Genomic DNA, 19,021 nt, shown 5'->3' with positions numbered 1-19,021 from the left:
CCCCGGGGGGTGGCCGGCGCTATGGGGCGCCCCACGGCGCCCCACGGCCCGCTGCCCCCCAAGCGCCCCCTGGATTTCGGGGGGGGGGCGGCGCTGGGGGGCCGCAGCAGCTGGGAGCTGGTGCGGGCGCTGCTGGTGCTGAGGCTCTGCGCGGTGCCGGCTGTGGGGCAGCACGCCGAGACGGTGAGGGACAACGCCACCCTGCCCCATAGCGCTATAGGGCAGGGGGTGGGGGTGGGGGGCTGCCCCATAGAGCTATGGGGCAAGGGATGAGGCCTTTCCCTCCCCACAGCGCTATGGGGCAGGGACTCAGCCCTGCGCTCCCCCACCCCATGTCCCTATGGGTCACCCCCTGCCCCTTCTCCCCCCACACACCCCATAGCGCTATGGGTCACCCCCTGCCCCCCAGGTGCTGCGGGTGTCCCGGCGGGTGCTGGGGGGCCGCGTGTGGGGCTGGGCGCTGCGGGGCTCGGTGTACGGCCACTTCGTGGGGGGCGACTCCCCCCGGCAGCTGCAGGCCACGGCCCAGCGCCTGCGGGACCTGGGGCTGCGCCCGCTGCTCGCCCTGCCCAGCGAGGACGAGGGGCAGCACCGCAGGTAGGGGCTGGGGGGGGACACGTGGGGCGGGTGGGGGGGTGTGGGGCACCATGTGGGCGGGTGGGGGTGTGGGGCACCATGCAGGGTGGGCTGGGGGGCCCTATGGGTCTCTGTGGGTTGCTATGGGTCTCTATGGGGCAGTTATGGGTCACTATGGGGTCACTATGGGTATCTATGGGGCAGTTATGGGTCACTATGGGGCAGCCATGGGCACTATGGGTCACTACAGGTCTCTATGGGTCTCTATAACGTCTCTATGGGGTCTCTATGGGGCACTATAGGGTTTCTGGGGGTCTCTATGGGTCCCTATGGGTCTCTAGGGGTGCTGTGGGGCTTCTGGGGGTCTCTATAGGGGCTCTATGGGTCTTTATGGGTCTCTATGGGTCCCTATGGGTCCGCTGTGGGTCTCTATAGCATCTCTATGGGGCACTATGGGGTTTCTGGGGTCTCTGTAGGGTCTCCATGGGGCACTATGGGTCCCTATGGGTCTCTATGGGTCGCTGTGGATCTCTATGGCGTCACTATGGGGTGCTGTGGGCTTCTGGGGGTCTCTATAGGGGCTCTATGGGTCTTTATGGGGCAGATATGGGGCAGCCATGGGTCGCTGTGGGTCTCTATGGGGTCTCTATGGGTCTCTATGGGTCACTATGGGTCGCTGTGGGGCAGTTATGGGTCCCTATGGGTCTCTATGGGTCTCTGTGGGTCCCTATGGGTCAGTTATGGGGCAGCCATGGGTCGCTGTGGGTCGCGGTGTCCCGCAGGGAGCAGGCCTGGAGGCCAACGCCCGCGCGGCGCTGTCGGGTGTGGGGCTGGCGGCGGGGACGGGGCCGCGGCCGATGATGCAGCTGAAGGTGACGGCGCTGATGAGCGCCCGGCTCTGCGTGAGTGCGGCCCCACAAGTGGGGGGCAGCCCCAGAAGTGTGGGGTGAGCCCCATAGGTGTGGGGTGAGCCCCATAAGTGTGGGGCAGCCCCATGGTGACCCCACGCGGCCCCCCAGGAGACGCTGTCGCAGCGGCTGCAGGAGCCGGGCACGGAGCTGAGCGAGGAGAGGGTCGTGGCCGTCATGGGGGGCGAGGTGAGCCCCACGGCGCCCCATGGCTGCCCCATAGCTACCCCATAGCGCCCCACATTGCCCCACTCTCCCCCCCCAGGCTCCGTCCTTCTCGTGCCTGAGCCCGGACGACAACGCCCAGCTGGGGGCTGCGCTGCGGCGCCTCGACGGGGTGGCGGCGGTGAGGGGGGGGGCACCCATGGGGGGGGGGTGCCCCATAGATGGGGGGTGCCCCATAGATGGGGGGTGCCCCATAGATTGGGGGGGACCCATAGATTGGGGGGGACCCATAGATGGGGGGGGGGCTATAGATGGGGGTGGCAGGGGTGGGGGCTGCCCCATAGATCGGGAGCACCCATGGGTGGGGGGCCCTATAGATGTGGGGGGCCAGGGGTGGGGGGTGCCCCCATAGCAGTGGGTCTGCCCCACAAGTGGCCCCATAGCAGTGTCCCCATCCCCCATCCATCTGTGTCCCTGCCCCCCATGCCTGGGTCTCTCCCTATGGGTCTCCCTCGTACCTGTGGGTCTCCCGCTATGGGTCTGCCCCCCATGTGTGGGTCTGCCCCCCACTTATGGGTCCGCCCGCAGCTGCGGTGTCCCGCGGGGTGCGGGTGCTGCTGGACGCGGAGCAGAGCGAGCTGCGGGCGGCGCTGACGCTGCTGGGGCTGGCGCTGATGGCGCGGCACAACCGGGGCACGGCCTGGGTCTGGCACACGCAGCAGGCCTACCTCAGGGTGTGTGGGGAGATGTGGGGCAGGGACATGTGGGGAGATGTGGGGCAGGGCGTGGGGTGTGTGGGGCTGGGACACGCAGCAAGCGTACCTCAGGGTCTGTGGGGCAGGGAGGTGTGGGGCAGGGTGTGGGGTGTGTGGGGCTGGCCTACCTCAGGGTCTGTGGGGCGGGGTGTGGGGCAGGGAGATGTGGGGCAGGGTGTGGGGCTGGGACATGGGGCAGGCCTACCTCAGGGTCTATGGGGTCTGTGGGGAGATGTGGGGCTGGGTGTTTAGCTGTGGGGCAGGCCTTTAGGTATGGGTCAGAACACCCCGCTATGGGGCAGGGCTGTGGGTCTGGCTGTCAGTTATGGGGCAGAGCACCCCGCTATGGGGCAGGACGCCCCGCTATGGGGCAGGGCTGTGGGTCTGGCCATTGGCTATGGGTCAGGCTGTCAGTTATGGGTCGGGACGCCCCGCTATGGGGCAGAGCACCCCGCTATGGGGCAGCCCGTCACCGTGGGTCTGTGGGGCAGGACGCGGTGCAGGACCTGCAGCGGGTGCTGAGCCGCGGGCGCCGCCTGGGGGTCGCGGTGGGGCTGAAGCTGGTGCGGGGGGCGTACCTGCAGCACGAGAGGGGACGGGGGACCGCCATGGACACCCCCCAGCACACCGACCGCAGGTGGGAACCCGAAAACACCCCAAAAAACACCAAGAGGACCCCAAAAACAACAACAGGGACCCCCAAAACACCAAAAGGGACCCCAAAAATCCTAAAAGGGACCCCAAAAACACCAAAAGGACCCCAAAAACAACAACAGGGACCCCAAAAACACCAAAAGGACCCCAAAAACCCCCAAAGAGACCCTAAAAGGGACCAAAATACCCAAAAGGGACCAAATCACCCAAAAGGGACCCCAAAAAAGGAGTAAAAGGGACCAAAAGGGACCCCAAGAACCCCTAAAGGGACCCCAAAATACCAAAAGGGTCACAAAGGGACCAGAAACACCCAAAAGGGACCCCAAAACACCAAAAGGACCCCAAAAATCCTAAAAGGGACCCCAAAAACACCCCAAAGAAACCCAAAAAGGGACCAAAAACACCCAAAAGGGACCCCAAAAACACCCTAAAGGCCCCCCAAATACAAAAGGGACCCCAAAGGGGCTAAAGGGACCCAAAAATACCAAAAAGGACCCAAAATCCCCATAAGGGACCCCAAGAACCCCTAAAGGGACCCCAAAATACCAAAGGGTCACAAAGGACCAGAAACACCCAGAAGGACCCCAAAAACACCAAAAGGGATCCCCAAAAGCCCCCAGATGGCCCCAGAACCCCAAAAAGGGACCCAAAGGGGACCTCAAAAACCCCAAAGGGACCCAAAAACCCAAAAGGGACCAAAAACCCCAAAAGGGACACAAAAGGGCCCAAAAAATTCCCAAAATGGACACAAAAGGGCCCAAAACCACACAAAAGGGACCTGAGAGGGCCCCAGAAGAGCCCCCAAACCCCAAAAGGGCCCCAAAAGGGCCCCCAATCACCCCAAAAAGGCCCCCAGAAGGGCCTCAGAACCCCCCGAGCCCCAAAATCCCCCGATCTGACCCCAAATCCCCCCCAGCTACGCGCAGTGCCTGGAGCTGGCGCTGACGCACGGGGGGGGCCTGGAGCTGATGGTGGCCACGCACAACGAGGGCTCCGTGCAGCTGGCAGCACGCAGGTAATTAGCGGGGTAATTAGCGGGTAATTAGCAAGGGGGGGTAATTGGGGGGGCGGGAGGCCCCTGGGGGGGAGCTGGGGGGGGTAACTGGGGGGTACGGGGGGATTTGGGGGGGAATGGGGGCAAATGGGGGTTATGGGGGATAATTAGGGTGTGGGAGGGGGTAATTAGGGCATTGGGGGGGTAATTAGCCCCTTGGGGGGTAATTGGGGTGTGGGAGGGGGTAATTAGCCCCCTCAGGGTAATTGAGGGGTTAATGGGGGGTAATTGGGGGGTTGGGGGGTAATTAGGGCATTGGGGCGGGTAATTGGCCCCCTGGGGTGCTAATTGGGGGGTTAATTAATTAATTGGGGGGCTAATTAATTATTGGGGGTTTAATTAATTAATTGGGGGGCTAATTAATTAATTGGGGGGCTAATTAATTAATTGGGGTTAATTAATTAATTGGGGGGCTAATTAATTAATTGGGGGGCTAATTAATTAATTGGGGGGTTAATTAATTAATTGGGGGTTCATTAATTGGGAGCTCCCCAGGATGGAGGAGCTGGGGGTGCCGCGGGACGGCCCCGTGTGCTTCGGGCAGCTGCTGGGGATGGGCGACCACATCTCACTGGCACTGGGTACGGGGAATTTGGGGGGATTTCGGGGGATTTTGGGGTCTGGGAGGGGGTTTGGGGTCTGCGGGGGGTCCTGGGGGGGGGCTGGGGGCTCCTAAAGGGGATTTGGGGGCCCCTCAAGGGGTTCGGGGGGTCCTTAAATGGTCTGGGGGCTCCCCTTGGGGTTTGGGGTCCCCTCAATGGTTTTTGGGTCCCCCCCAATGGGTTCTTGGTGCTCCCTAAGAGGTTTTGGGGCTCCTTTGGGGGATTTTGGGTCCCCCCAATGGGATTTTGGGGCTCCCCTTTGGGATTTGGGGTCTTCCAATGGGGTTTTGGGTCCCCCCAGTGGGATTTTTGGGGCTCCTCTTTGGGATTTTGGGTCTCCCAATGGGATCGTTTGGGATTCTGGGTCTCCACAGTGGGGTTTTTGGGCTCCCAATGAGGTTTTGAGGCTCCTTTTGTGATTTTGGGGTTTCCAATGGGGTTTTGGGTCCCCTCACTGGGATTTTGGGGCTCTTTTTGGGGTTTTGGGGCTCCTTTGGGGGATTTGGGGTCCCTCACTGAGATTTTGGGGCTCCCAGTGGGGTTTTGGGTCCCCCAATGAGATTTTGGGGCTCCTTTTGGGCGTTTTGGGTCCCCCGATGGGATTTTGGGACTCCCAACGAGGTTCTGGGTCCCCTCACTGGGCTTTTGGGGCTCCTTTTGGGGTTTTCGGGTCCCCTCAGTGGGTTTTTGGGGCTCCCAACGAGGTTTCAGGGCTCCTTTGGGCGATTTTGGGTCTGCGTTGGGTGTTTTCGGCTCCCCTCACCTCACTTTTGGGCCCCGTTTCGTGTATTTCCCCCCCCCCCCGGGTTTTGGTGTCTCTTTGGGGTCTTTCTCCCCCCGCCCCGTCCCTCTCCCCCCCTGACGGTGCCCCCAGGCCGGGCGGGGTTCCTGGCCTACAAGTCGGTGCCGTTCGGGCCCCCGGAGGCGGCGCTGCCCTACCTGGCGCGGAGGGCCCAGGAGAACCGGGCGCTGCTGGAGGGCGGCAGCCGCGAGCGGGAGCTGCTGGCCAGGGAGCTGCGCCGCCGCCTGCTGCCCTGGGCCTCCCCTGAGGGGGAACCGGGCGGAATTTGGGGGAAAATCGGGCGGAATCGGGGCCGGGGCCGCGGGGGGGGGGAACCGCGCCCAACGCCGCCTCAGCGCCCAAGATGGCGGCGGCGCCTCACGGCCAAAAGGGCGGGAAGCGCGGGGGGCGTGGCCTGCCGAAAGGGGGCGTGGCCGGAGGCGGGGCCCGGCTTTCGCGCCTCTCCCCGGCGGCAGCCAATCAGCGCGCTGCCCGCCCACCCGTCGCCATGGCAACCGCGCGGCCCTGCCCCCTCCCCCTCCCTCCCTCCTCCCGCCTTCCCGCTCCGTCTCCATGGCAACCGCGCTCCCTCCCCTCCCCGCGGCCCGTTGCCATGGCGACCGCGCGGCTCCCCCCTCCCTCCCCCGGCGTCTCCATGGCAACCGCGCTCCCCCTGAGCGGGGCCTGCGCCCCCCGCCCCGATAAACCCCAAAAACCGCGAATTGTCCCCAAAACCCCGCACCCCCCCACCCCCCCAGGACCCCCCCGCTCCTCCCCTCACCCCCCAGCCCCCCCCCGAGCCCCCCGGGGCCCTTTTGGAGGCCGCGGCCTTGTCGGGCGGCGCTGCCGGCGAGCCCCGGCCGTACCAAGCGGCTGTGGGGGGAGGAGCGGAGGGGAGGGGAGGGGGCGGGGGTGAGGGGGGGGGGGCTGTCGTCACGGCGCCCCCCGCCCCAGTGGTGCCGGCCGGGCCCGCGGGGGGCGGCGCCGCCGCCGCCATTTTGTGCGCGGGGCCCCGGCGGCGGGCGGCGGGAGGGGGCCGCGAGGGGCGGGGGCGCGGCGGGCGGCGGCGGCCAATCAGCGGCGGGCGGGGCGGGGCCGGAGCCAATCAGCGGCGGCGCGCGCCGCGCCCGCTCCCCCCGCCCCTCCCGCCCGAGCGCCATGGACGCGGGCAGCTGGAGCAGCTTCATCTTCCAGGTCAGGCCCCGCCCACCGACAGCAGGGGGGCGGGGCTTCGAGGGGGCGGGGCCTGAAGGGGGCGGGGCGGGGCCCGGAGGGGGGGCGGGGGTTGGTTCCCTCCCCCCCCCCGCGCAGGGCGGGGCTTGGGGAAGGGGCGGGGCTAGGGGGGAGGGGCGGGGCTTAGCGCAGAGGGGGTGTGCAGGGGCGGGGCGTGGGCGGGGCTTGGGGGTGGGCGGGGCCTGAGGGGTGGGCGGGGTTTGGGGAAAGGGGCGGGGCTATGGAGGGGGCGTGGAGCCGGGAAGGGGGCGGGGCTTGGGGGAGGAGGCGGGGCTTATGGCTGGGGGCGGGGCTTCGCGGAGGGGGCGGGGCTAAGCGCGGGGGCGGGGCCTCGCTTTGTGGGGCTGGGCGTGGAGGGGGCGGGGCTTCGTGGAGGGGGCGGGGCCTCACCGAAGGGCGGGGCCTCACCCCGGGGTATGGAAGGGGACGGTCCCCGGGGGAGGGGGCGTGGCTAGGAGGAGGGGGCGTGGTCTACGGAAGGGGGCGTGGCTCCGAGGGATGGGCGTGGCTTCTCACCGAGGGGCGTGGCTTACGGGAGGGGGCGGGGCTTCTCTTGGGTGCCCATGGAGGGGAGCAGGGAGGGGCTGTGACTAGGGATGGGGCGGGGCTACAAGGAGGGGGCGGGGCTACGAGGGGCGTGGCTTCACGGAGTGGGCGTGGCTTGCAGAAGGGGGCGTGGCTTCCTCTGGGGGTGCTTGTGCATGGAGGGGGGGGCAACGGAGGAGGGGGCTGCAGGGAGGGGGCGTGGCTACAAGGAGGGGCGTGGCTTATGGAAAGGGGCGTGGCTTCACGCGAGGGGGCGTGGCCTCGATGAGTGGGCGTGGCTTCCTGCAGAGCTGCATGTCCATGGGGGGGGGGCATTGTCCCAATGGGGGGTCGGGGGTCTCTGGTGAGGGGCGTGGCTACACGGAGGGGGCGTGGCTAATCACAGGGGGCGTGGCTGTATAAAGGGGGCGTGTCCCCACGCCGGGAGGGGCGTGGCCTGACTCTCCCCCCCCATCTTTCTCCCCCCCTCCCCCTTCTTCTCCCCTCTCCCCCCCCCCAGGCCGCCGCCCCCCCCCCCGCCCCCCCCTCTGCCCCCCCTGCGCCCCCTCCCCCCCCTCCCGCCCCTCCCTCCCCCCCCCCGCGGGCCCCGAGGCGCTGCCGGTGGAGCTGCTCCCGGTGCTGGCCCCCGACCCCCCCCCCCCAGGCACCACCGTGGACCCCGCCGCCCTCAAACCCCCCCCGCCCCCCCCCCAGGACCCCCGAGCACCCCCCAGACCTCCCCGCAGAACCCCCCCCAGCCCCCCCAAACCACCCCAAATCCCGGTGCCCCCCCCCGCCCCGCAAGTCGAAGAGCAAAGGCCCCTACATCTGCGCGCTGTGCGCCAAGGAGTTCAAGAACGGCTACAACCTGCGGCGCCACGAGGCCACGCACGCCCCCGGCCGGGCCGCGGCCCCCCGCGCCGTGCCCACCATGGTGCCCCTCAGCCTGCTCAGCGTGGCCGGCCTGGACGCCCCCGGGGCAGGAGGAGGAGGAGGAGGAGGAGGAGGAGGAGGAGGAGGAGGGGGGGGGCCAAGCGGGTGAGGAAGAGCCACGCGTGCGAGATGTGCGGGAAGGCGTTCCGGGACGTGTACCACCTGAAGCGCCACAAGCTGTCCCATTCCGACGAGAAGCCGTTCCAGTGCCCCGTGTGCCAGCAGCGCTTCAAGCGCAAGGACCGCATGAGCTACCACGTGCGCTGCCACGAGGGCGCCGTGCACAAGCCCTACGTCTGCAGCCACTGCGGGAAGAGCTTCTCGCGGTACGGAGACGCGTCCGGCCCCGGCCCGGCACGGTTCTGTCCCATTTTGCCTTGTATCGACCCGATTCTGTCTTGTTTTGATTCATATTGACCCATTTCTGTTTCATTTTGCCTTGTATCGGCCCACTTCCGCCCTGTTTTGCCCTGTATTGACCCGATTCTGTCTTGGTTTGCCTTGTATTGACCCACTTCCATCCCATTTTGCATCGTATTGACCCGGTTCTGTCTTGTTTTGTCTCATATTGACCCAATTCTGTCCTATCTTGCATCATATTGACCCATTTCTGCTTCATTTTACCTCATATTGACCCGGTTTTGTCTTGTTTTGCCTCATATCGGCCTGGTTCTGCCTTGGTTTGCCTTGTATTGACCCGTTTCTGTCTTGTTTTGCCCCATATCGGCCCAGTTCTGTCTTGGTTTACATCATATTGACCCGGTTCTGTCCCATTTTGCCTTGCATTGATCCACTTCCGTCCTGTTTTGCATCATATTGACCCGGTTCTGGCTTGGTTTGCCTTGTATTGACCCATTTCCATCCTGTTTTGCATCGCATTGACCCGATCCTGTCTTGTTTTGATTCATATTGACCCATTTCTGTTTCATTTTCCCTTGTATCGGCCCACTTCTGCCCTGGTTTGCCTTGTATTGACCCGGTTCCATCTTGTTTTGCATCGCATTGACCCGATCCTGTCTTGTTTTGCATCATATTGACCCATTTCTGCTTCATTTTACCTCATATTGACCCGGTTTTGTCTTGTTTTACCTCATATCGGCCCAGTTCTGCCCTGGTTTGCCTTGTATTGACCCGGTTCCATTTTGTTTTGTACCACATTGACCCGATTCTGTCCTGTTTTGCCTCCTATTGACCCATTTCTGCTTCATTTTACCTCATATTGACCCGTTTTTGTCTTGTTTTACCTCATATCGGCCCAGTTCTGTCTTGGTTTGCCTTGTATTGACCCGTTTCTGTCTTGTTTTGCCTCAAAATGACCCACGTCCATCCTGGTTTGCCTCGTATTGACCCACTTCGGTCCTGTTTTGCCTCAAATCAACACGGTTCAATAGTGGTTTACCTCGTATTGACCCATTTCTGTTTCATTTTGCCTTGTATTGACCCACTTCCGCCCTGGTTTACCTTGTATTGACCCGGTTCCATCCCGTTTTGCATCGTATTGACCCGGTTCTGTCTTCTTTTGTGTTATATTGACCCAATTCCATCCTGTTTTGCATCATATTGACCCATTTCTGTTTCATTTTGCCTCATATCGGCCCATTTCCATCCTGCTTTGCCTTGTATTGACCCATTTCTGCTTCATCTTACCACATATTGACCTGGTTTTGTTTGTTTTACCTCATATTGGCCCACTTCTGTCCTGCTTTGTGTTGTATTGACCCGATTCCATCCTGTTTTACATCGTATTGACCCAATTCTGTCTTGGTTTGCCTCATAATGACCCATGTCCATCCTGTTTTGCCTTATATTGATCCAGTTCTGTCCTGTTTTGCCTCCTATTGACCCATTTCTGCTTCATTTTACCTCATATTGACCCGGTTTTGTCTTGTTTTACCTCATATCGGCCCAGTTCTGTCTTGGTTTGCCTTGTATTGACCCGGTTCCATCCTGTTTTGCATCATATTGACCCATTTCTGCTTCATTTTGCCTCATATTAACCCAGTTTTGTCTCATATTGACCCGCTTCCGTCCTGTTTTGCCTCGTATTGGCCTGGTTCTGTCCTGTTTTGCCTTGTATTGACCCGGTTCTGTCCTGTTTTGCCTCATATCAACACGTTTCAATAATGTTTTCCTCATATTGACCCGTTTCTGCTTCATTTTGCCTCATATTGACCCAGTTTTGTCTTGTTTTACCTCATATTGACCCAATTCTGTCTTGTTTTGCCTTATATTGGCCTGGTTCTGTCCTGTTTTGCCTCACACCAACACAGTTCTGTCCTGTTTTACCTCATATTGACCCATTTCTGCTTCATTTCACCTCATATTGACCCATTTCTGTGCTGCTTTACCTCATTTTGACCCATTTCTGTCCTGTTTTACTTCATACTGACCCATTTCTGCTTCGTTTTACCCCATATTGACCCATTTCTCTGCTGTTTTACCTGAGACTTTCCTATTTCTGACCCATTTCACCTCATGTTGACCCATTTCTGGGCTATTTTACCTCATATTGACCCGGTTCTGCTTCGTTTTGCCTCATTTCTGCCCCATTTCCCCTCAAACCTTCCCGTTTCTGCCCCGTTTCACCTCGTATTAACCCATTTCTGCTCCATTTTCACAGAATCACACAACCACACAATTGTAGACTTTTATTTTGCGTCATGTTGACCCAGTTCTGCCCCATTTCACCCCATTTTCCCCAACTTTCCCCTGATTTCCCTCGTTTCCCCCCCATTTTCCATTTTGGTGCCTGTTTTCCCCTGATTTCCCCCATTTTCCCTCCATTTTTTCATGTTTTGATGCCAATTTCCCTCAATTTCCCCTTATTTTCCCCAATTTCTCCCATTTTTCCCCCAATTTCCCCCCAATTTCCCCTGTTGTGACCCCAATTTCCCCATATTTTTCCTCTTTTTTTCCCGATTTCCCCGTTTTCCCGATTTTCCTGTTTTCTCCAATTCCCCTTGTCTCACCCCATTTCCCCGTTTCCCCCCAATTCCCTGTTTTTCCCCTTTTTCCCCAAATCCCCCGTTCTCACCCCGTTTCTCCCGCAGCCCCGACCACCTCAACAGCCACGTGCGCCAGGTGCACTCCACGGAGCGGCCCTTCAAGTGCGAGGTACGGCCCCAAAACCGCCCCAAACGGCCCCAAAACCGCCCCAAATGGCCCCAAACGGCCCCAAATGGCCCAAAACCGCCCCAAATGGCCCCAAACAGCCCCACATGGCCCCAAAAAGCCCCCAAATGTCCCCGAACTGCCCCAAAACCGCCCCAAACGGCCCCAAACCACCCCAAATGTCCCCAAATGGCCCCAAAACCGCCCCAAACGGCCCCAAACCACCCCAAATGTCCCCAAACGGACCCAAAACTGCCCCAAACGGCCCCAAACCACCCCAAATGTCCCCAAACGGACCCAAAACTGCCCCAAACGGCCCCAAACCACCCCAAATGTCCCCAAATGGCCCCAAAACCGCCCCAAACGGCCCCAAACCACCCCAAATGTCCCCAAACGGCCCCAAAAAGCCCCAAAATGTCCCTGAACTGCCCCAAAACCACCCCAAACAGCCCCCAGACGGTCCCCACAGCCCTGCCCCATGTCCCAGCCCCACATCCTGGCCCCACACCATGACCCTATGGGGCCACCCCACAGCCCTGCCCCACACCCCAGCCCCATAGGATGACCCTATAGGGCCAGACCCCCCCCAGCCCCATATCACGACCCTATGGGTCCCCCCCGTCCCTATGGGTCCCCCCCCATCCCTATAGGTCCCCCCCCCATCCCTATGGGTCCCCCCCATCCCTATGGGTCCCCCCCCACCCCTATGGGTCCCCCCCTATCCCTATGGGTCCCCCCCACCCCTATGGGTCCCCCCCATCCCTATGGGGCTGCCCCACACCCCAGCCCCATATCACGACCCTATGGGTAACCCCCATCCCTATGGGTCCCCCCTATCCCTATAGGTCCCCCCCCATCCCTATGGGTCCCCCCCTATCCCTATGGGTCCCCCCCATCCCTATGGGGCTGCCCCACACCCCAGCCCCATAGGATGACCCTATAGGGCCACCCCCCATCCCTATGGGTCCCCCCCCATCCCTATGGGTCCCCCCACCCCCCTGTCCCCCCCCCCAGACGTGCGAGGCCGCGTTCGCCACCAAGGACCGGCTGCGCGCCCACGCGGTGCGGCACGAGGAGAAGGTCCCGTGCCACGTCTGCGGCAAGATGCTGAGCGCCGCCTACATCGCCGACCACATGAAGGTGCACGGGCAGGGGCCCAGCCACGTCTGCGCGCTCTGCAACAAAGGTGGGCGGGGCTAAAGGAGGGGGCGGGGCCAGGGGCTGGGCTAAACGGGGTGGGCGGGGCTAAACGGAGGGGCGGGGTTATGCAGATGAGTTATGGGGTAAGGGGCGGGGTTATGGGGCCAAGGGCCCAGCCACGTGGGTGCGCTCTGCAACAAAGGTGGGTGGGGCAAAAGGAGGGGGCGGGGCTAAATTGGGTGGGCGGAGCTAGGGGCGGGGTTATGTAAATGAGTTATGGGGTAAGGGGCGGGGTTATGGGCCAGGGGCCCAGCCACGTGTGCGCCCTCTGCAACAAAGGTGGGCGGGGCCAGGGAAAGGGGGAGGGGCTACATGGGGTGGGAGGGGCTAAATGGGGTGGGCGGGGCTAGGGGCGGGGCTATGCAGATGAGGTATGGGGTAAGGGGCGGGGTTATGGGGCCAGGGGCCCAGCCACGTCTGCGCGCTCTGCAACAAAGGTGGGCGGGCAAAAGGAGGGGGCGGGGCTAAATGGGGTGGGCGGGGCTAGGGGAGGGGCTAAGGGAAGGGGGCGGGGTTATGCAGATGAGTTATGGGGGTAAGGGGCGGGGTTATGGGGCAGGGGCCCAGCCACGTGGGTGCCCTCTGCAACAAAGGTGGGCGGGGCTAAAGGAGGGGGGCGGGGCTAGGGAAAGGGGCGGGGCTAGGGGCGGGGTTATGCAGATGAGGTATGGGGTAAGGGACGGGGCTATGGGGCTGGGGGCGGGGCCTGCCCCAGCCATTCCCGTGCTCTCTGCAACAAAGGTGGGCGGGGCTATGAGAGGGGGCGGGGCTATGAGAGGGGGCGGGGCTATGAGAGGGGGGTGGGGTTATGGGGCTGGGACAGAGGTGGGCGGGGCCTGGGTGGCTCCGCCCCCTCTCCTGGGGCTCCTCCCCCTTCCCTGGGGCCCCGCCCCTCCCTGCCAGCCCCCAGAGCCCCCTAAACCCCCCCCAACCCCCCCAATTGCCCCCAAATCCCCCCCAAACCCCCCCAACCCCCTCATAGCCCCCCCATTTCCCCCCCAACCCCTCGATAAGGCCCCAATCCCCCCCTAAGCCCCCCAAATACCCCCCAATCCCCCACTAACCCCCCATAACCCCCCCAAATCCCCCTGATACCCCCCCAATTGCCCCCAAATCCCCCCCAACCCCCCCAACCCCCTCCTAACCCCCCCATTTTCCCCTCGATAAGCCCCCAATGCCCCCCTAATCCCCCCAATCCCCCCTAACCCCCCCAAATACCCCCCCAATCCCCCACTAAACCCCCATAACCCCCCCAAATCCCCCTATTACCCCCCAATAACCCCCCCAACCCCCCCCAAATCCCCTCTAATTGCCCCCCCACCCCTCTAATTGCCCCCCTGCCCCCCCAGGGCTCACCACGGTCACCTATCTCCGCATCCACGCAGTGAAGGACCCCCAATAACCCCCCATAACCCCCTAATACCCCCCCAAATCCCCCTGTTACCCCCTGATACCCCCCCAAATCCCCTCTAATTGCCCCCCCACCCCTCTAATTGCCCCCCAGGGTTCACCACGGCCGCCTACCTGCGTGTCCACGCGGTGAAGGACCACGGCGCGGCGGCCCCCCGCGCGGAGCGGCTGCAGTGCCGGCTGTGTGGGGTGAGCTGCAAGACCCCCGCCCAGCTCAGCGGCCACCTCCAGACCCACGCCCCGCCCCCCGCCACGCCCCCCAACCCCCCCGGCACCCCCGACGGCGCCCAGGCCCCGCCCCCGCTGCGCTGAGACACAGGTAGGAGGGGGCGGGGCCAGGGGAGGGGGCGGGGTCAGGGGAGGGGGCGGGGTCAAGGGGGGCGGGGCTACAGAGGGGGCGTGGTTAAAGGGGGCGGGGTCAGGGGAGGGGCTACGGAGGGGCCTGGTTAAAGGGGGGCGGGGCTAAGGCGGGCGGGGTCTAAGAGGGGCGGCGCTTAAGGGGGCGGGGCTAACGGGAGAGGGGCGTGGCTCGGGGCAGGGGGCGGGGCTTGCAGGAGGGAGCCAGGGAATGGGGCGGGGCTGGGGGAGGGGCCAATTGAAAGGGGGCGGGGCTTACAGAAAGGGGCGTGGTTATGGGGAGGGGGTGGAGCCCCAGGGCAGGTGTTTGGGGGCGTGGTCACCGCGATGTGGGCGGGGCCAGGGAGCCGCCCCCCCATTGGTCCGCTCTGACTCCGCCCCCTCCAGGTCTGGCCCCGCCCAGCGGCCCCGCGGGATCTGCGCAGGGGGCGGGGCGTGGGCAGAGGCCCCGCCCCCAGCCCCTCCCCTTCCTCCCGGCCCCGCCCCCTCCCCGGCCCCGCCCCCCGGGGCTTTGTTCGGCGCCGCGGGAACCAATAAAAACCCGAGCGGCCACGCCCCGGAAGTGACGTCTTTGGGGAGTGGGCGGGGCTTGGCGCGGGTGTGGGGGCGTGGTCACATGAGGGGGTGTGACGTCATCACATCCTTGGGTTCAGTGGTGGGCGGGGCTTTGCGGTCACGTGACTGGGCAGGGTACATGTGAGGGCCCCGCACGTGGCCCCACCCCCCTGGGGCCCCTCCCAAGCCCTAAAAAGCCCCGAAACGGCCCCAAAACCGCCCCGCGCCCCCCCCCCGGCCTCTTGGAACCCCCCCAAACTCCCCAAATCTCCTCTGGGAACGCCTTGAGACCCCCCAACGCCCCCCAAAATCCCCAATAGCCCCCCAAATCCCCCATAATCCGCCCAATTCCCCCCAGAGCCCCCCCAAATCCCCCCTTAGCCCCCTAAATCCCCCCAACCCCTCCCCAAACCCCCCAAAATCTCCATTTAATCCACCTTTAACCCCCCCCCAACCCCCCTATAACCCCCCCATAATCCCCTCCTCGGCCCCCCCAGCCCCCCATTCCCCCCTCATCTCATTTTTTTGTTTTTTGTTTTTTTTGTATTTTTTTGTTTTTTTTGGGGGGGGGGTCCTGTGTCTCTTTATTGCCCGTCGGGGATGTCGATGACGAGCTCGTCGTCCCCGTCCAAGCCGTCGGCCTCGTCCCCGCTGCCCTCGCTCAGGAGGCGCCGCGGGACCGTGCTGGGCACCGGGGGGGGCGCGGGGGGGGGAGGGGCGGGGGGGGGGCAGGGAGGGGGGGGGCACCCCCGAAAGGGGGACCCCTCCCCCCCCACTGCCCGGCACCACCCCCCGGAACGGCAGCGAGGGGGCGGCGGGGAGCTGGGGGAGGGGGACATGAGTTTGGGGTCAGGCAACATATTTTAGGGACCCCCCACTTTAGGGTGACCCCCCCCAATTATTGGGACCCCCCCCCTTTTAGGGTGACCCCCCCCTTTTAGGGACCACCCCTATTTTATCCCCCCCATATTTTTGGGGCTCCCACCACCATATTTGGGCTCCCTCCTCCCCTTTAGGGCCCCCCCATTCTTTAAGACCTCCCCCCTCCATTTTGGGCCACCCTCCCCCAAAATTTTGCCCCCTCCTCCCCAATTTTTGGGCTGTTCCCTCCCATTTCCCCCCCCCCCAATATTTTAGGCCCCCCCCCATCTATTTTTAGCCCCCCCATCCCTATTTCAGGCCCCTTTTTGGTGTGTCCCCCCCAATTTTTAGGGTCCCCCCCAATTTTTGGAGTCCCCCATTTTTGCCCCCCCCCCTTACCTGCAGGCGCCGCCCCCCCTTGGCCCTGCGGGCGGGGCCCCCCCGCGGGGGAGGGGCGAGGTACTCGGCCGGGAAGGGGCTGTAGGGGGGGGAGCCCAGCTGGGGGGGGGGGGCGGGGTCAGGGGCGGGGCCTCCACAAGCCACGCCCCCAACCCCACCAAAAGGGGGCGGGGCCTCCAGATGGCCACACCCCCAGGTCCAAAGGGGACAGCAGGGGGCTGGATCTGGGGGCGTGGCTCACATTGGCCACGCCCACTCGGGGCGGGGCCTGAAGGGGGCGGGGCACTCACCGAGCTCAGGTAGGGAGTGGGCGGGGCCAGGCTGGGCGGGGGCGAGGCTCCGCCCCCCGTGGGGCTGCGCTTCCTGTGGGGGCGGGGCTAAGGGTGAGGCCGCGGGCACCATGTTGGGTGCTGGCACAGCCCATGGCAGCCAGCCCCGCCCCTTTTACCTTTTAAGGGGAGGCTCCGCCCCCTTGGGCCCCTCCCCATCGGTGTCGGAGGAGGCGGTGGCCTCGGAGTCTGGGGGGGGAGGGAAGTGACATCAGAGGGCGTGACGTCACGGGGAGTGATGTCACAGGAAGTGACATCACACGGGTGTGATGTCATGCGCTGTGACGTCACGAGGGTGTGATGTCATCGGGCGTGACGTCACGGGGGGCGTGGCCTCTCAGCCCCTACCTGAGGAGTCGTCGTCGACCTGCTCGTACTGCAGCAGCCGGTCCAGGAGGTAGCTGGGGGGGAATTTGGGGGGGGTTTTGGGGTGATTTACGGGGACTTTGGGGTCACTGGGTGGGATTCTGGGGGGGTTTAGGGGGATTTTGGGGTCCCCCCCTCACCTCTTGTCCCGGGACACCCGGAGCAGCCTCCGCTGGGCCCTGCGCAGCTCCTCCTGGAAGCACTCCTGCTCCTGGGGGCGTTCGTTAGGGCTAATTAACCCCCCCCTCCAGCTAATCAAGCCAATTAAGCCCCCCATCGCCTAATTAAGACCCCCTTCCATTTAATTAAGCCCTCCCCAACTAATTAAAGCCCTCCTCCCACTAATTAAGGCCTCCCCAAAACCAATTAATACCCCCCCGTTCAATTAAGACCCTCCCCCGGGTCGATTAAGACCCCCTCCCACTAATTATGGCCCCCTCATGGTCTAATTAAGGACCCCTCTTGTTAATTACCCCCCTCTAACTAACTAAGCCCCCCCCCAGGGTCAATTAAGCCCCTCCCCGCTGTAATTAAGCCCCCCCCGGCTCAATTAATGCCCACCCCTGGACAATTGAAGGCCCTTCATCTAATTAAGCCCCCTCCCGGGGTTAATTAAGGTCCCCTCTTGTTAATTAAGCCCCCCCCAAAGCTAATTAAGGCCCCTCCCGGCCTAATTACCCCCCCAGCCCATTTCACCCCCCCTCCCGGCCCAGTTAGGCCCTCCCCCGGGGCAATTAACCCCCCCCCCCCGGGTTAATTACCCCCCCCCGTGCTAATTAAGGCGCTAATTGCCCCCCTCACGTAGAGCAGCAGCTTCAGGCGCCGTTTCAGGGCCCGGTACCGCCGCCGGTAGCCGCCCCCGCCCCCCCCCCTCCGCCGGGCTCGGCCTCGGCCGCGCCGTTCATCCCCGGGCTGCCCCCCCCAACATGGCGGCTCCCGGCATGCCCCGCGCCCGCCGCCGCCCTCCCATTGGCTGCCCGCGGGGCGAGCCGCGCCCCCATTGGCTGCCCCCCTCCCCGCACAGAGCCCCGCCCCTCGCTGTTCCGGTCCCGTTTAGCCCCGCCCCTCTCGCTCCTCATTGGTTCCCGCTCCTCGCCCCGCCCCTCGAGCCCCATTGGCTCGCGCTTCCCCCTCGCCCCGCCCACCGGGGGCAGTGACGTCAGAGGGACGGGGAGGGGAGGGGGAGGAGGGAGGGGAGGGGCTGGGGGGGCTTTGGGGGGGGTTGGGGGGAATTTGGGAGTTTTTGGGGTCTGGGCTCCTGGGGGGGGCTTCAGGGGGGCTCCGGGGGATTTGGGGGAATTTGGGGGCTTTGGGAGGGGGCTCGGGGGGGGTATCTGGGGTCTGGGGGGGCTCTGGGGGTTACTTGGGGTCACTTTGGGGGGGATTTGGGGGATTTTTGGGGTCCTTGGGGGGGTCCCCCCAGCACCGAGCCCCCCCCCAATAAATAACCACACGTCGCCCACTGCTTTTTGGGTCCAATCGCTGCAGTTTTGGGTCCAAGCGCCATCTTTTTGGGTTGAAACGCCGCAATTTTGGGTCGAAATGCTGCAGTTTTGAGTCCATACATGTCCAAACACTGCACTTTTGGGGTCCAAACGCTGCCTTTTGGGTTTGAAAGCCGCAATTTTGGGTCGAAACGCTGCCTTTTGGTTCCTTTTCCCCCTCCCCTCACTTCCTCTGGCGCAGCAGCAGCCCGGTGCTCCCAGTCCCAGTGCCGGTGGTCCCAGTGGTCCCGGCGGGGGGGGGGCTGTCCCTTTGGCTGGGGGGGGTCCCGGCGGGGGTCGCCCCCCCCCCCTCGGGGGCCGCCCCCCTGAGGAGCTGCTCCTCCAGGCGCCGGTGCCGCTGCAGATCCGACAGGACCTTGTCCAGCCGAGCCTCGCGCCGCCGCCGCCGCCCCCCCGCTCCTAAAAATGGGGGGGGGGGGGACACGGGGGGGGTCAGCGGCACCCTTGGGTGCTGGCCCCCACCCTTCACCCCCTGACCCCCCCCTGGGACTCACCCGGGGGGCGGCGCCGCTCCAGGAGCCCCCCCTCGGGGGCCGGGGGCTCATCCTCGAAGTCGAATTCGGTGGGGGGGGGCGGCCTAAAGGGGGGTGAATTAACACCAATTAACACCAATTAACCCCCAATTAAACCCCATGGTAATTAACAGCTTCATTACCCCACCTTAAGTAACTCCCAGCCCCCAATTAGCCCCCGTTACCCCAATTACCCCCCAATTAACACCAATTAACCCCCAATTAACCCC

The 19,021-nt window shown here is 64.0% G+C and overlaps 3 protein-coding genes across 3 annotated transcripts; 2 read left to right on the top strand and 1 right to left on the bottom strand.

Moving 5' to 3' along the window:
- Nucleotides 1–21: 21 nt before the first annotated feature.
- Nucleotides 22–6,172, top strand: LOC139999876 (hydroxyproline dehydrogenase-like). Its single transcript, XM_072029504.1, has 9 exons — nt 22–183; nt 410–597; nt 1,181–1,478; nt 1,750–1,830; nt 2,096–2,383; nt 2,896–3,041; nt 3,975–4,073; nt 4,608–4,693; nt 5,589–6,172. The coding sequence occupies exons 1-9, from the start codon at nt 22–24 to the stop codon at nt 6,170–6,172; spliced, it is 1,932 nt and encodes a 643-aa protein (XP_071885605.1).
- On the top strand, nt 5,869–14,816 carry LOC139999887 (myc-associated zinc finger protein-like). The gene is given in 7 exon segments (XM_072029526.1): nt 5,869–6,689; nt 7,774–8,274; nt 8,277–8,512; nt 11,237–11,300; nt 12,312–12,483; nt 14,002–14,226; nt 14,652–14,816. Coding segments are annotated over 6 exon segments (1,227 nt in total). The 5' UTR covers nt 5,869–6,653; the 3' UTR covers nt 14,220–14,226; nt 14,652–14,816.
- A 572-nt stretch (nt 14,817–15,388) lies between these two features.
- On the bottom strand, nt 15,389–17,824 carry INO80E (INO80 complex subunit E; the record flags this gene model as incomplete). The annotated part of the gene is given in 8 exon segments (XM_072029503.1): nt 15,389–15,594; nt 15,596–15,641; nt 16,080–16,178; nt 16,370–16,442; nt 16,528–16,597; nt 16,757–16,809; nt 16,915–16,985; nt 17,576–17,824. Coding segments are annotated over 8 exon segments (852 nt in total), but the record flags the coding sequence as incomplete, so codon positions are not given.
- Between the last annotated feature and the right edge of the window lie 1,197 nt (nt 17,825–19,021).

This window comes from Anas platyrhynchos, chromosome 30, assembly GCF_047663525.1.
Source record: "Anas platyrhynchos isolate ZD024472 breed Pekin duck chromosome 30, IASCAAS_PekinDuck_T2T, whole genome shotgun sequence".
NCBI lineage: Eukaryota > Metazoa > Chordata > Aves > Anseriformes > Anatidae > Anas > Anas platyrhynchos.
Note: the sequence above shows the minus strand (reverse complement) of the source record. Positions and strands in the feature narration are given on the sequence as shown.

What these genes read in the sequence shown, in the direction of transcription:
- LOC139999876 (XM_072029504.1), top strand. Translation starts at nt 22, where the DNA reads ATGGGGCGCCCCACGGCGCCCCACGGCCCGCTGCCCCCCAAGCGCCCC. An exon ending in TGGGGCAGCACGCCGAGACG is followed by an intron (nt 184 to 409) that starts GTGAGGGACAAC and finishes CCTGCCCCCCAG; the next exon opens with GTGCTGCGGGTGTCCCGGCG. An exon ending in GTGCAGCTGGCAGCACGCAG is followed by an intron (nt 4,074 to 4,607) that starts GTAATTAGCGGG and finishes GGAGCTCCCCAG; the next exon opens with GATGGAGGAGCTGGGGGTGC.